This window comes from Nelusetta ayraudi, unplaced genomic scaffold (genome assembly GCF_046127955.1).
Source record: "Nelusetta ayraudi isolate G7.1 ecotype Tasmania unplaced genomic scaffold, CSIRO-AGI_Nayr_v1 ptg000071l, whole genome shotgun sequence".
In the NCBI taxonomy this organism is placed as follows: Eukaryota; Metazoa; Chordata; class Actinopteri; order Tetraodontiformes; family Monacanthidae; genus Nelusetta; species Nelusetta ayraudi.
The window spans coordinates 1,741,526-1,758,931 of NW_027466121.1; the positions used below are offsets into that span (position 1 = coordinate 1,741,526).

Sequence of the window (17,406 nt, forward strand, 5' to 3'; positions counted from 1 at the left end):
ACATTTGAGAGGTAAAAGTGTCAAGTCTTTCAAAAGCCTTCCAAAATATGGACGGTAATGTCATGTTTTTGCCATTATCTGCTATTAACATTGTTTTTCTTTAGATTTTCTCTTTAGATTTGCCAGGGAACTACCCTTAAACTAATGCACTAATGTCTGCATTTAACTGCCAACTCAAAACATTTTCTTGAAAGACAAAATCACTGCCTACTTGAAGTTAAACAAATTATTTTACTTAAAAAAAAATAAAAAAAAAAAAAATGCTTCCATTACATTTTGACATCAAAACAAAATCTGACTTCAACAGAAACGCATGAGTTACGTAAGAAAAATGGCATTGTAGCCTTTGTGTCTTCTCATTAATAGACCAAATGATGACTGTTTTGAGGAGCATTTAATTTTCAAACAGAATGTACTTTTTAGTTATTACTAATTGGCAGGAGATGGTTGTCAAGATCTTAGTTATGTAGCTTGTATTTTCCTGATGTGTGCTGCTGGCGCTTGATCTATGTGCTGTGAGCTTCCTTTGTCAGTCACAGCTGGATGTCAGAACAGACACAACTGCTGAGCATTCTGTTAAAATTAACAAGCTCTCGTAAGAAGACAAACATAGTGTAGGAAACAAATTAGCCAAACAAAAAAACAAAAAAACATAATGGAAGAAACAAATGTGCGCGTGTGTGGGAGGAGGTTCTTTTAATTGAGAAAGCAGCAACAGCTTTGGGCACACTGTAAAAATGTAAATGCAACCTAACCCAACGCTTGGTTTTGTTTCCCCTGTGAACGTTAGAGTCTGGCTAAAGAGCCTGGTTCAACGTCAGTGCATTTTATAGAAATCAAATGAGGGAACAGTAGAGGCGGGACATGGGAGCAGTTTGGAAACATTCTTCAAAGCTTACGTTGAGACTGATGAAATGGCACGATGAATGGTGCGACGGTGGGAAGGAGGGGATGTTACACGCGGGCTGGAGAACACTCAGAAGAAACATATCGATGATCATTTTGCGTCTTCCAGCGGAGAATAAAAAAGTTTTGGCTGTCCAAAGCTGCAGTCAAGCGAAAGAGAAAACAGAGGGAGGAAAAGATGGATGAAGAGGAGGAAGGGAATTGAAGAAGCTGCTCATATGCCTTTTTTTTTTTTTTTTTTATCCAGTGGCCCCACACATCTGCGCCTGCTTTACCCCTCATAGCGGTATCATCTTCCAAACATCTTCCAAAATTTTCTCTTCTCTCCATCCCGAGCAAAGTCTGTGATCCTCTTCTTTCTTTCTCTTCTTTGCCGTCCCGATTTTCTTCCGTTTCCGTCTGCATGCAGCTCCTCCTCCGTCCGCCTCCTTTCCTTCGGCATCGCTCGTTCGGGCCAGCTCCACCAGCTCCACCCCCCATCGTTTCCAACCCCTGTTCCTGCTCCTCCTTCTCTACATGGGGAACACCAGGAAGCCGGAGAAGGTGGAGTATTTCCATCCTCCCATGAGATTTCCTCTCTCCAGTTTAAGGTACGCCCGGTCTCCCTTCTCCATCTGGATCAGAACGCCGTTGCTGGCCGCCTCGCGCGTCACATCCTGGTCGCCGGCAAAGGCCGAAATCACCGGCCAGCCATTGTGCATCAGGCTTACCTGGAGCAGACAGAAAAGGGCGGTTAGTGCAATGGAAAGACATTTTTTTTTGGTTTGTTTTTTTGTACAGGATGGACACTATTAGGCTGCAAACAACACCTGTTTGTTTGTTTGTTGATTTGTTTTTCTGACACCTCTGTTGACCTGGAAGATAAGGACACTAACGAAATACCAAGAAACAAAAGAAAAGAAATTTCTATCGGCAGCTTCATGCACAAGGGATGTGATATATGCTGATAAAAACAAAGGCAAATCTCCCTTTCATCTGCATCTCGGTGAGGAATAATATTTTTTCAAAAACATACAGAGCTCATCAGTGTTGAATAGCCCTCTGCTGCACTTTCATCTATACTTTCTGGAGAAGCTGCAGAAACACAATAACTGTCTTGTTTGATTTACGAAGACAGCCTTGACACTGCACTCTTTGGCCGTCAACATAATTATTTAAATCTGTCTGCCGCTGCCAGATTGAATTAGTCAAAGTCAGACACCCAATTGCATACAAAAAATGACAACAAAAGACGCACAATAAATAAAGAAATAAATACTCTTTAGTCGTATTGCCCATAGATGTACTGATTTCTAGTGGGAATTTTCATTAGTATCGTGTTTACTGGAAAACACCCTGTTAATGAGTGGGCCACAGGGGTCAGAACTGTCCACTTGGATGATTGACACTCCCAGCATTTTAATGGAGATCTTGGGCAAATTAATTCAGAAAGACTCCGCATTAACTTTCTGAACAGCCCTCGTGACTGCATCTTGGGGTATTTTCCACTGTCAATGTTGTTCTCTGAGACATGTTTCCAACAGTAAAAAAATCACCCCATCCAATGGATTTTACCAGTCTGCTGTCAAGACACATTCAACCTTGGTCCATTTTAGACCTCAGCAGTAATAGCTCCAACCACCAAGACATAGCTGTATTCTGTCAGGAAGAGAATTACTCACAGACAAGCTGATTTTAAAGGAGTGGTGACACTGGCCAAAGAGTTCAGAACATCAATTTGTGGTCTGGGTAGAGCATCAGAATTTAGCATACATCCAGACAGCATCGACCCAACTCACACAAAGCCCACTGCTTCTTGTTATTCATTCACTCAACAGCAGTTTCCTGCAAGATTGATTCCAATATTGGCAATTCTCAAAAGCACCATTTTAATCCAAGAAACGATCTATATCTATCTATACCTAACTTCCTCTTTGTACATGGCCCAGATCTCCAGTGGTGGAATTCTCCCTGCTTCCCCTTTTATACCTAGAAATGTTGCAATAACCAAATAATTTCTGCCATCGACTTTCATTTTTTTTCCTTATTTCTTCTTTTTTCTAAATGAACAATCTTTGGCAAGTCCATCAGACAAGGCCATCGACAATTTGCACCTCTGGTCAGTTGTCTATAATTAATTAGATACTGACTACAATCTTGTCTTTCTGTCAAGGTTTTTATTGACTTTAGCCCCTGTGAAATCTCACTGCAACCAAGTGTCAAAGGCTCAGTAATTGTTGACAAGACTGATAAACCTGTTGAGTGATAAATGAATTAAGGAAGACTCAAGAACAAGGAGGTGGTGAAAAGGCCTCACAGAAAGGAGCCGCCAGCAGTTAATATGGCGCTGCAGCAATGTGTGTGAGTGTGTTCGAAAATACAGTATTGAGGACATTTCTTCTAATTGAAGACCTTTCGGCCAGTCCAACGTATCATTCACAGCATTTTAGAGTAAAAACTTAAGTCAAGGATTGAATCAAGGGTAGAGAACAAGAGTTGATACAAAAGAATGAAAAATGGAAATCAGGTTTTAGTCAGACAGACAAACGTGTGTGTGTGTGTGTGTGTGCGTGTGTGTGCGTGTGTGTGTGTGTGTGTGTAATACACACTCCCATTAGATGGAGAGCCTGTCACAGTAAAGGGCTCTTCTGGCAATATACTAATAATTGCAATGTGTGCATGTGCGTGCGTGTGTGCGTGTGTGTGTGTGCGTGTGTGTGCGTGTGCGTGCGTGTGCGTGTGCGTGTGCGTGCGTGTGCGTGTGCGTGTGCGTGTGCGTGCGCGCGCCCCACTGGCCAATGGATTAAATGGAAAAACACTCAGGGTGCACTCACAATATCAAGACAGAAAAGCTTCTAAATAATGCGAAGATTTCACTTCAACATCAACTCCAAGATTCTCAGCGTGTGGGATGAACTTAAGACTGCTGGGGGGAAAATATTCAGGAATGTTACTTTTTTTTTTCTTTTTTTTTTTTAAGAATTTTAAGAATGACGTATGAATATTGTCTAGCCCAGCAAAGCCATGGGAATGAAATCACTCATGAGTGCAGAGCACACAGTGAGATCTGGTGTGTGACCCTGGTGAAAGTTTGCCGTACGCACCCATTAACACACACGCAGAAATTCAGCAGCCATCGTCTTGAAAGGCTTCTTATCGTCAAGACAAAAATCTAAAAATAAATACAGAGGACATACTTTCCCTTTGCGCTGTACATAAATAGGTATTAATGTGTGCTAAATGTTTTGAAATATTGAAGCTGAGTAAGCGTGATGAAGAGTCAGACGATGGAACTCTGCTGAGAATGCGTGATGAGCCGTGCCGAACACACAACTCTCCGGGGGAAATTGTCTTTGTTGCTTTGTTGAAATATGATGATGTCATATTGATGTATGCGTGTTCTGATATTTTGCTAATTGTCTGCACTTTATGTTTGCACTTTGGGATTTCAAATAAAGATACATTTTAAAAAAGAAATGTGTGGGGAAACAAACAATCCCTGTCCTTATTAATGTTAATGCACCTTCGAACTTTAGTTTGGCAGCGAATTCTACTCGGCTTCTCCTTCTCTCTCTGCCGCCCCCCCCCCACCCCCCTTCTCTCAGTCTCTGTCACTGCGGTCTGGAGCAGCCAACACGGGCGTTAGCAACACTGGCGTATGAATTATGAGGAGGTCAGCTGAACCAGCTGCTGCTTGATGGTAAATTAGAAGATGCAGGAATGATTTTGCCCAAAGCAGCTCAGTGGGTTTTTTTTTTGTTTTGTTTTTTTGTCAGTTTTTATATTATTGCATTGAGCCTGTTTGAATCATTTAGCTAAAATGGAATTTCAAAAAACGAACAAACAAACATTGAACTTTTGTTTTTTTGTTGCGCTAGCCAGATTTTTCAGCATCCCCATCTCGCCGCCCCAATGATGAACTGTAGTCAACTCAATGCGAGTGTTTGCCAAGACTCCCCCCCCCCCTCTCCGCCCCTCTCCGCCCCCCCCGCCCCAAAAAGAAAACACAATGGTCTGCATGACAAAACACATATTTGCAAATCCATCATGGCTTTATTAAACTTTAAATATAAGACATACTTTCTTTTCGCTCACTATTAGAGCAGAGTACAAATTATGTTGTTTTCTTTAACCTTACTGAGTTATTTAAAAATGATTATAGATTCACTAAAATATAAAATTAATGACATTTATGTGTCCCTCTCTTCCTGTCTGGGGGAGGAGCTCGTCTAAAATTAAAAATACTCAACCCTCCACTCAAAACTCAGTCCTCCACTCAAAAGGTCACAGTAAGCCCAATATTTTAAAACTAAAGATGACAAGCATTCTGGTTACAAAAAAAAAAAAAAAGCTCAGCGACGAATCAAAAACATTCACTCAGACTTGAATAAAGAGGAAAGGAAGAAAAGAATGAGGCAAGAGAAAGAACGGTGTTTAGGAGTCAAGGAGACGGAGGAGGGCAGTAAAACAACAGGGACTGGAAGACAGACAGCGGAGGGAGAAAGGGATGAGGGGGCTGGGGGGTGGCTCCTGTCCAGTGTGCATGTAACGTTTCCATGCACAGACAGTATGACAGAGAGGAAAATCCGCATCATTACTCCACACTGTTACACACAAAACACAGTCTATCACCAACCTCTCTATCAAATCGCTCATCCGGAACTCTCCAGTCTTTCATGCTAGTACCAGTTGGAATTTGAAACCAGCGCACACAAGAGGCCTACCTTTTAGACGGTCTCCAACAATGTCGGGGGGAGTATTGGCAAAATATTTATTTTTTACGGCTTTCTTTGAGTTCACAAAATATATTTTGTGAACACATTCCTGGAAAGTATTTTTTCACTTTTCACTCTTCGACCAAATGAGGGTAATTGCCAAATAGACAAAAAAAAACAAACATTTTAGTTGAAAACTAAATACATCATGAACCGGTTTAAGGCCATAGATTACACAGATATTTTAATGTGGGACTTCGTGCACAGAGAAAAGGGAGATTGAAGACAAAATCACTTTCGTTTGAACAAATCCCTATAGTCATACAAGTAGGTACAGATTTGTGCGTTGCTCAGTGAAAAAAAATATAGGTGAATAGTCCCAACCTCCCTTCCTTTAAAACTCATTCAATGCTCAACTCACCAACTCAGAAACACTACTTTGGAGAAATTGTGACCTGAAATTTCACCCCGGATTGGAATAATCATCTTTAATTATGTTAATATCACAACACATGAAGCAAATACTCACAAAAAAAATGTATGGCAATAGAGCAACCGCAGCCGAAATTCTCCCAAAGATTAAAATCTAGATATTAAATGTAGTATTGGTTGTACTATCCTGCACCTTAGAGTGCTATGTAGGTATTTTTGTTTTCTTTAAATAAGCAAAGCCTACTTTTTCCAGTTTTGTTTTGTTACTTTTGAAAATTATGCTATTTTGAGTGTTCATAATTTTTGACCTGTGGACTACACTTGCATGCACAGGCACACAGAACCACACTTGGTCAGTGTGGGGTGTCAGTGATGTATAGCTCTAATAAAGCTGTTACAGTGGCTTCAGAAGGATGGAACTGCACCCCCCCCCAACCCCAACCCCCTTCTCTCTCTCTCTTTCCCTCTCTCTCACACACACACACGCACGCAGTTCCATGATGATAATAGTGCTGCTCAATGTGTCAGTCCTCAATCGATCTGTATTCATTAATGCATAACCACCAATTAAGTGGCTGAGTAAGTGAGACAGAGACAGGATGCAGAAAGAGGAGAAACCAAGAAAAAAAAAAAAAGGTAAATGGTGCAGGACAGTTCAGGATGGAAGTTGTCTAGCGCATTGCACTGAATGCCAGTGGCAAAATGATTTTGCAATAAATTACTTAGTTCCGCAACATCACCTCCTGCCTATTTGAGAGGACAAGTCACATTATTTTCTATTTACTTTTTTTTATTACTGTTTTACATTTGTACTGTTTGTTCTTTTGTTTTATCTCTCCATTCCCATATTCACATTTTTTCATTATTTATTTTACCCTTTCCCTTTTTACCCCTTTGTCACCCACTCAATTTAACTTTAAAGTTCACCTTGTATTAATGGGGAGGGCAAGGGTAGATCAATTCTGTTTTCATGTTGTTGTTGGGGTGTATGATTTCTGTTATCTGAGTTACATTCTACATGCTAGTTTGAAGATTTTTTTTTTGTTGTGCAGACCATTTGTGTTTTGCAGAAAATATGCTGGAACAGTGATGTTCCCTCAAAGGACTGCTAGCACAAAAGTGATCAATGAGTTTCTACTTTTCCTCGAGGAACTTAAGTAGTGCTATAGGGTATTAATAGATGTTTTATAAAAAAATAAAATAAATAAAATAAAAAAGAGACTACGTGGAACTGCTTCAAGTTGAGAATCATTTTTTTTTTTTCAGTTAGGAAAGAGCTTGTCTTTCAGGCATTCTCGTGATGCTCTCATTATTAGAATCTGGAACATCTGTGGCGGCCAACACTCTTTATGTAGGTCAGCACTGTGTTTATTTGCTCGTGTAAACTTGGTTCTGATGCCCACATTTAAGTCATTCGTTGATGATTTTACTGTAAAATAAATGAATTAATACATACTGTGATTGGCACCTTTGCCAACATAAACATCAGCAGGGTAAACCAGTTTGTTAACCATTTCTTTGTTTGTTTCGAGGAAGGGATACATATGTAGACCAACTATTCTAAACATATTGCCTGGGTTTCCCAGCTAGAAGCCCCAAATTTGACATGGCTGTGTCTTGAGGGTTCCCAATGAACCTGCAAGTGGCCCCATGTCTCTAGGACAAAGTTGACTTTTGACCCCATAGACTTGTGTGGTATTTGCGTGACCAGCTTCTTTTAAACCTTCTTCAGAAGCCTTCAGATAATCTTTCACTAAGAAGGCTGCAAGATCGAGCCGACCCACTCTTCACGATCTTCTTAGTGAACAAACACTCACAGATCTAGCCTCAGTGAGGCCAATCAATATCACACTCAGCAATGACATAGTAGTAGTGTAGTAGTAGTAGCAGTAGCAGTCCCAGATGACTTCTCAACATCATTCTTATGCCTGCCCTTTAAGAAGCTCTTTCGATGAGTTGTCCACCACCGGTCAGACAAATAGATTCACCGTGGACATATTTCATGTCTACGTCGCTGCTCCATTCCCATTAATTCCCTGTCATCACGCACATAGATGGGTAGGGGTATGGTGCAGGAGAGCGTAGCTGGTGGAGCATGGACACAGCTGAAGCTCAAGGCTGCCCCTCCCAAAGGGGCTCATCCCCGGTTGATAGCCTCCCATCTCCAGAATCCATTTATATGTTCCATGTCCAACATTTATAGTGGCCTGGTGGTAGAAGAACTCACTGACTAGAACATCTTTGTGACCACAATAAACCAACCATGGATCACTCCATGGTGTCCCTGGATATCTCCTAGCTAGAGATCATTGACCATCAAAGAGCTGCCTATCTTAAGGGACCACATGCCTGAATAATGTATGCAACATCGCGATACAATAAGACAGAGAGCAATTCTGGCAAAGCAAATACGGAGGAATGTGGAGAATCTACACTTGATACAAGGGTCAAAACAGCGATGTTCCGGTTACCAGATGCCAAGTCAATATTGCAATTTGCGCTTTTTAAAAAAACCTCAAACACTGCCAAATACATACATATATATGTATATTTTTTTAAATAGCATACATTCATTAAAAAAAATCTATCATAAACAGAGTTGGTGTTTCTCAACTATCTGTTTGTACCTCAGAACGTGTTTGTATCTTCATTAGCAGAAAAGGTCAAGAAATGATGAATGGACTGCTGGCCTTCCTCTTAACTTCTATAAAAGCAATAAGTCATTTTGAATGCTAACCAATTAAGCACGGATAATAGTCAAAACGACCAGAAATTCAAAAATAATTGCTAGAAAAACCCAATGACAAGGAGAATGACACTAACTAAAAATAAATAAATAAATAAATGAATAAAATAATTTAAATATATAAAATAGAATATAAAAATGGGCAGGTTTGAAAAAAAAAAAAAAAATCACCTAAAAAAGACTGAGAATGACAGGCAAACTCCTGCCTCTAAAATATTAGGAAAAGGCAAAAAAAGAAAATTCAACATTACAAATTAGATTTTTATATTTAAAAATCTTAGAACTTCCATGTATTGCCAGAGGGGGGGAAAGTCATTATTTTTATACAAAGACCTAAAAAAAATACTTAGTCATTCCACCATAGACAGAAGTAAACAAATAACGATAAAACACCTTTGTTTGGATCTTGTTTATAATACACCGAAGTATTGATTTCTTTTTTATCTTTTTTTTTTTTTTTTTTTTAATAATCATGAGAGTAAGACTAACTAGGATTAATAGTTGAATGCATTTCTAGTTCCTGCCAATGATGGAGCACCTAAGATCAAACCTAAGACCAATGTTGCATAAACTGTGATGCAGTAAAGCATTCATGAAGCTACTGTATAATACACAGGAGCGATCACACAACAAATCATAGCGAATGCCACCAATCAGAAGAACCCACTCAACTCTAAACCTTGATTTAAAGTACAGGTTACATGGAGGAAAAAGTGTTTACAGTTTGAAGAGAAGACCACACCAAATTACCAAAACCTGGAAGGCTGAATAACCATAACACCTGGTGTGTACCGTGTTGTACACAGCAACCACTGTGGCTTATTTTGTAGACCAAGGAAGGAATCTAGGAAATTCTGAGAAAATAAATTAGAATGTGAGCACATTTTGGTGAGTTTTGTATTCAACTAAAAGTTACGTGGGACAATAGACTGGATCCTGACTTGTAGTTCATCTGTGTCTATACTGTAGTCATGGTGAATGGACACTGGTGTGAAATATAAATGGCTCCAAAACGGCGACCTATTCATTTAATCATGTCAACTTTCTGACATTCTAAAATATGAAAAAAAAGGCTCATTCTTAGTAATAGTACTCACTCCTCAGCTCTTCACAGATTTCTGAACTAGCAAGTTTGTTAAAAAAAAAAAAAAAAAAATGTTTGTGAGCTTACTCCATAGTAATAAATACAGACTTACGAACACTATATTGTCTTTTGAACAAAATCCTCAGCTGTTTTAATATATTTTTATTTGTCTATTTAAAAAAACAAAAAAAACAAAGCATTCACACAGATATACAACTTCACAATTAAACTGTGTTCCTAACAAAAGCCCAACAATTGTTGGATTGTCTTTCTACTTTTCTAATGACCAGAAACTTTGTAACTTTTACAAAGTAGATTTTTTTCCTTTCAAGCTCTGAAAGTCATTAATCCTACCTTTCAGCTTGCGCAGCATTAAAGTTCAACATGTAAGTAATTTAAATAAGCAGTGAAACACAAGAGTACTTCAATAACATCACTTTACTGTAAACTAAGCTAAAAAAAAAAAAAAAAAAAAAAAGAATTGGTTCGCTGTAATAAAAAGCACGTCATCTAAAATGGTTTGCTGATTCCTATAAGTGCTGGCAACACTTGTTCTATTCACCCACTCATACACATTTATGTACTGGAGGTGCTACCTGCTGAATAAGAGATGAAAACGATCAGACGCACAGTATATCAACAACCAAGGCTATGCCTTCTCTGGGTAATTTAAAGGTTTTCATATTTTACCCAAGACGCACTTTTTTTTTTTTTTTTAAACCTAATGATATTCCGTCAGTCTTTAAATGAGCGTTATCCTGTTTCTTATATTTAAATGTTTATTTTGTAAAAGCAAACATCACTTGTACTTTTAAGACACAGTGCCTCTGTGTGCTGATAAATGCATAATTCTGATGCGAAATTAAAACCACGATTAGGAGTCTAACTAGGACAGTCAAAACCATATCAACGTGCAAAACCTTGCAGTCTGACTACTGACTTCCTGACTCATCAAGAAGCTGTGTTTGTGCATCCAACAGGACAAGCATAACTTTTGATGCCCTAATCCCTGGAGAACCATTAAACACAGTGCAATCTATATACAAAAAAACTAATTTTCACATTTATTTCCAAATGGATTCGTATTCCTATTCTTATGATAAAAGGAAGAAGAAGAACCAACCAACTACTTTCAAATATATATGGTTTTCTTTCTGTTCACATCCTTGATAATCACAGGGAGGCACGCACGCATCTGTTCACTTGATTAATGGTGTGAAAACACCACTTCGGTCTCACCACCTTTTCCTCAACTAAAGCAGTTAAAATGTCACATGAATCAATTGAATCAATGAACTTTTATTGGCTGAAAGGTCAATTTTTATTTGATCCTTTAAAACGTTTTTATGTGTCACAAATTCTGAAAAAAAAAAAAAATCATACTTCATTTGTGGCTACATTAATAAATCACTGGAAGTTTACACAATTTTAAAAACTAATTTGACACTGTTACAGAATAGAAAATGTTATCATAACTTAAGTGTGTGTTCATATGTATGTATATATATATATGTATATACAGTATAGTATATTCTAATCTCATACACAAGTACCAGTTAACTGTGTTAATCATTGCAGTTTGATGGGTAAAACGACAAGTTCCAATGTCCCCTCTTCTGCACCTGCCTTGAAAAACTGAGCTAATGTTGCATTCGTATTCCTACGTGAATGCTGGACATCCAGTACTTAGGAAGGCCAAACCGCTGCCTGTCAACTTGCATAGGGGTCCTCTCTGTATTAAATAAGCTGTTTGATGTTATTTAACATCTTCCAGAAGGGTGGTCTAGATCTCGGTGGACTCACACATATATCAATCTTTAAAAGTGAAAACAAACAGAATTTGCTAAGACTTTAATGGAGTTCTGCCCATGCGGCATTGATTATTTGTGACACCACATTGACTTTTTATTTTTATTTTATATGATGCCAGGTTTATTGTAGACTTTGTCAATGATAAAAATTGTGTAAAATACTTGAAATAATAATAATAATAATAATATAATAATAATAATTATAATAATAAATATTGTATGTGTCAATAACGCACCCTCTGTTATTCATTTGCATGAATATCTGTGATCTGAAGTTGTTGTTATACTGTGAAAACAAAGCAGCTAAATCAATTTTCCGTCGTATATTTAGTGATATATCCTGCCTGAGAGTGATGACTGTTACCAAGAGCTCTGCAGGCAGCTAATAACAAACACACTAATCTTGGATATTTTGCCTCTCTGACTGTAGTCATGCCCTGCTCAAAACATCCAGCCACCCACATGCAGATACACTATATTTATTCTAGGTGTTGCTGAAAGAGGTCATGGTAGCTTTGTTCTTGGTGTGCTTTTGTCTTCACTTCAACATATGCACGATATTAAAATGACTGGACTCTAAGTTGTTAATTAACAATTCGAACCCATGTGCAACACTGGGTACTGATACTTAAACGTACAATGTGCCTGCTGCCCTTCGGGACCTCTTCTGTAAAAGTGGAGCCAGGCACATCCCCCCTCCACCTGCGTTGATAATCTGTAGGGCTTCCAAGTTGAGGCACACTGTGGGCCTCCCTCTTGCCTCTCTATTCCAGCAACCAAATGAAAAACCCCAATAACCTGCGTAAACCACAGAAACGTGTACCTGTGCTCCGAGGATTTGACTTGTCGCAGGGAACCAACCGCAGCTAAGAGAATTTCAAAGAGAAGTTCTGGTCACCCAGAAATCTGCAGGTAAGGTAAAATCTTTTATGACGTGTTGGTTTTTCAACAGCTTGAAATACTTCAGTGCCTTAAATACACACGCGGCATAAAGTGTTTTTGGTTGTGTTACTTGAACAGCCTTTAACCTCTGTGGAACTGCTGCACAAGGGGACTTTATAGGTGTCATTTCTGAACCTGAGTTCTGAACCATACAGTGCAGCGCAGCAACCTTGTAACATCATGGTCATTATCCATCTGAATGTCATTTATCTCATACCAGAGACGGCTGCAAAAGTTTAACATTTAAATAAAATTAAAGGTAGAATTTGAATCATGTCAATATAATCTGGTGTATTCTTTTTAAGTGTGTGTGATCGTTGTCAACATCTATGCTTCTTTGATAACTTAGGGTCTATATGTTGCACGGTCCCATATCTACCCTAACTTGCAGTCCAGGAGAATTAAAAAAAAAAAAGAAATTAGGTAGTTGCTAAACGGATAGAGCCTTCTGATAATATTAGAAGTACAGTGCAGTGACCGCACCGCAACTCAAAACACAATTGGTCATTGCATTTCGCTGATGACTAATCAGCACAGAGGTCGGTGCAATTCCCTGTAGGAGAGCGCGGCGTGTGCTTACAGAACATACGCCACAACAACGAAGCCAACAGTTTGGCTTCGTACTGGCCAAGCTGAGCTCGATGGGGCAATTACAAAATTACCTGAATTTGCACCTGACTGACAGGGAAAATACAAGGCTCTTTGCAAGTTAGATCTGCCAAGGTGAGGGAGCAAGAGAGGGAGGCAGCCTGGATTACTCGTCTGCAGCGAGAATTGATGGCTCTCCCATACTTGGAGCGCGCGCATATTTAATTTGCGATGCCTCTCTCGTCTTAACAACAAATCAGGGTGTAAACAAGAGATACGTGCGCAGTCCAGTTTCTCACTCGCTACTCTTTTCACTCACAGACAGACGGATGCAGGAGACTTGTGAGAGATGAAACAATAACGTGAGGCCTTGTCTCCCACATTTACCCCCTCGCTCGATTGAAATCCTCTTTTTCATACATCCTTAATTTCTCGTCCTTCTTCTCCCCACCTCTTCTTAACTATCTCTAGTATCTCTTACTTCTCTCGGCCCACCTACGTGTTTCTCCGCTCGTTCCTTTCAATAACACTCCATTTTAACCTTTTTTCCCCCCCACTCTTCCCACTCTGTCCCTCGTATCTTATTCCCTTTCTTTGGATTCCGCGTCCCTCTCATTCCTCCCGCTCGCTGCCCTTTTCCTACCATCGCTCATCTCTTACATGTACCGCAGTAGCTGCCTCCGAGGCAATCAAACAGTGGGAGTTTTCAACACAGCAGATGTGCTGGATGGATGGGAGGATAAGCGAAAGAGGTTGAAGGTGGGCATAACATGGACTGGCGTTTTGTGAGGAGGGAGGACTTCCCACACCTGCCTGTTTTCAAATCACCAACGCGATCGAGCGCTGTTTATTTCGACAGCATCCCTCCCTGAAACTTATTTTTGCAGTTTGGATTTTTTGGGGGGGAATTTATTTAAACCACCAAGTCAAAAACCTGACCTGAGTGTCGCACTTTTTAGAGACCGCAAAAGCCATTTGCCAAAAGGCCTCTCTGTTTTCCCGCTAACAATGCCTGAGAGCAAGATTTTACATTGCGAAAAAAAAAAAAAACTCACTCATGGTGATGTGATGGCCATTATCATGTTCCACATGGTTTGACAGACTTAATTAATTCACTGCCATGAGTCAAGTGTTTGCTGTCCATGGCCTTTTACCAAGAATTTGACTGCAAGGACAGCCCCCCACCCCCACACCCCACCCCCCGCCGCCCCCTTTTTTGTCGTTGTTATTGTTGAGTCTGCTGCTGCCGTGCTAATTAATTCAAGACTTCAATAATAAACTATAAGTAGCAAAACAGAATGCAGCGTCCCTGAGGGAGGACGACGGCACAATTACACAACAGTTTAATTTGCAAGAGATACACTGTAATTAACGCTGTGTGGCTTGTAAAGCTCCGTCACGTGCGTGTAAAACGCTGCGAATGGGCTTAGCGCAGCTCAAGTGCCTCCCATTGCTCGACACATCAAAAGATTAAGGAGCCTCTGTTTGGAGCCGCAATGAAAATGAGTCAAAAGTGGGACAAAAAGGGAACAGTGTGATGGGGCATGCTGCAGGCAAAAACATGTTGTTTCTACATCGCAACTGTTGTTGTGATTGTGTGTGTGTGTGTGTGTGTGTGTGTGTGTGTGTGTGGCAGTTCATTTGCACAAAGGGTTGTTTTATTTGTTCTGTTTAGCACATATTTGATGTTGAAATCTTTTCATTAAAAAAAAAACAGATATATATCAAAAGCTTGGAGTCAGCGTCTTAATTAAGCGGAACAGAACGTCAGTCTTGGCGGTGCTGAAGGCGAAGCTTCTGGAGCCGCCGGCACCACCTCAGGCTCACCGCAGGTACCTGTCCTACCCTTGGCTGAGCGCGCTTGATTTGGCGCACTCCACTGTGCGCGTATTGATTAATTATGATTGGGCCGGCGGGTGGTGGCCGATGATAGCTTTCATCTGTTCGCGCCCACCCCTCTGAATCCCCCCCCCCACCCCCCCTCCCAATTATTGTCTAGGGGGGAACGTCACATCAGATAGCGACAAATCGACGACTAATACGCAACGATTGTGGGGTGGGGGGGTGGGGTGGGGGGTGAAAAAGCATCTAAATGTGTATATGCAACTCCATGTGTGATGGGAGCACATACAAACCGCGTGAAAATGAACACTCGGTTGAAAACACATTACCTGTATAGTTTGGCGGTTGTACACTTTCACTACGTGGAAGTTAAAACTGTAAATCCCTTTGCGTGGCGCGATGAAGTTACTTCTCTCCTCGTCAAAATTCTTCCCGATGTTGACGAGAACCTAAAAGAAAAGCAGGCGAGACAGAAAGAAGAGGGAAGAACGGCGTTAGCGGCACTCTTGTCTCTCTCAGCGGTTTCGCTTGAAAGTCTCCTCGCTGAGTTGTTGCGGCATGAAACATTTATTGCCGGGACGTGCTGACTAACAACGAAACAGCAGGCATCCCTCAGAAGCGCAAAACTTCGACCGTTTCCGAACAACAAAAGTACAAATGGCAATCTACATATTTTTCTTTCATTTTACACAGTGTTCCAATTTTCAAGGAGAGGAGGAAATCTCTGAGGCTTCTCTATTTATGTTCCCTTTTGTAGAGTCTGCTGATTGAACATCTACTTCAATGGGCCAAAAAAAAAAAAAAAAAAAAATCCTATTTACTAAAATAGTGAAAGAACTATTTTCTTTTTTCTCTGGGCTTCTCTTTCCCACCAAACTTTGTGTTTAATGCACGTCATCCATATTTAAAATGAATGTCTTAATTATGTATTTCGTCAGCCCAATGTCTAGGTTTTATGGGTGGAGGCGAACTATGGCGCGTAATTGAACGGTAGTTTGAGAGGAAATTAACCTTTAAAGGAACCAGGTAATACCTCGGCCCACGACCTGCCGTTACTAAATTATTTGGCGAGGTGTTAGTTCCGGGAATATTGTCAGTTTAAAAATTGAAATATTCAAGACGCCCCCCCCCTCCCCCCGCCCCCACCCCCACCCCACCCAAGTTGTACTTATCCCGGTACGTGAATATGAAGCTATTAAATGTAAGGAGGAAAAAAAAAAAAGAGAACGCAAATAAATGAATTATAGTTCATTATGAGACAGGCGTTTTTCGCCTACCTCGAGTGTGCTTTGCAATGCGCCTCCGTTATCATCAAGGCACCGAAATTTGAGTTGAATTTTCATCGATTTGTTTGATTTCATTCTTTAGGCAACAGTCGTCGTTATTCGAGCCCTGGCACACACACAGCCCTTTGGCAGAACGCAGTGCAGGAGAATTTTTTATTTTTTATTTTTTTTTTTTTTAACCTTCCATCTATCGCTCTCTTTAGCGCAAAATCAAGGCTGGCTATCAGAGACACAAACATCCTACTTTAAATATCTCTCTCAGCGGGACCGCGAGTCTCACCGCGGTGTTTAGTGTCCCTTAAGAGAATAGGACGCTTCGAAGCGTTTGCTTTTTCTTTTCTCTTTAAAAAAAAAAATAAATAATAATAATAATGATAATAATAATGATAATCCCCCACTTTTAATCTCATTTAAAGAACAGAGCAGTTGTACATTTCATTTCATTTCGTTTCTTTCTCCTTACCCGGTCGAAGTAGATGACCATGGTCCGGTTGCTCATCTCGGACGGCTCGTGGTTGGTGTTGCGGACCGCCGAGAACGCCACCTTGGCGCTGCCCGAGCGCACCGAGATGCCGAGCGCCGAGCCGGTGGGGTCCGCGGTCGGGTTGGAGTCGCATACCACCAGGCACTTCCCCTCCAGGACGATGGGCTCCGTCTCGTTCTGCGCGCGGCTCGGGCTCGGGCTCGCCGCGAGCCACACGGCACCCAGGAGGCAGAGCGCGAACATTTCCCCGGCGCGCGGACGCTGAACTTTTTTTGAGCTTGTGTGTGTGTGTGTGTGTGTATGTGTGGCTGCTCGCGTCGTCGAACCGCTGAGGTGAGGGTGGGGGAGGGGAGGGGGAATTTTTGGGGGGGTCAAAGTCAGGAGTGAGGTCACAAAGGGCTTCCCAGCCGGGAAGCTCTGCTGTTTTAGTTGCTTTTCTTTTTCTCTTTTCGCCCTAGTCAACGACACTTTTCTCCCTCGCGCGAGGGAAAGAAAGCTAACAAATCAACTATTTCTGAAGCTTCGCCGTTTGTGTGTATGTGGCTAGAAGAAGGGAAAGAAAAAAAAAAGGCGGTTCAAGAAGCGGCCCCC

General features: G+C 40.8%; 1 protein-coding gene across 1 annotated transcript; it reads right to left on the bottom strand.

The window, feature by feature from the left end:
- Positions 1-655: 655 nt before the first annotated feature.
- Positions 656-17,144, bottom strand: cbln1 (cerebellin 1 precursor). The gene is made up of 3 exons (XM_076042858.1): positions 16,795-17,144; positions 15,375-15,494; positions 656-1,616 (listed from the first exon to the last, which is right to left on the bottom strand). The coding sequence occupies exons 1-3, from the start codon at positions 17,056-17,058 to the stop codon at positions 1,419-1,421; spliced, it is 582 nt and encodes a 193-aa protein (XP_075898973.1). The 5' UTR covers positions 17,059-17,144; the 3' UTR covers positions 656-1,418.
- Between the last annotated feature and the right edge of the window lie 262 nt (positions 17,145-17,406).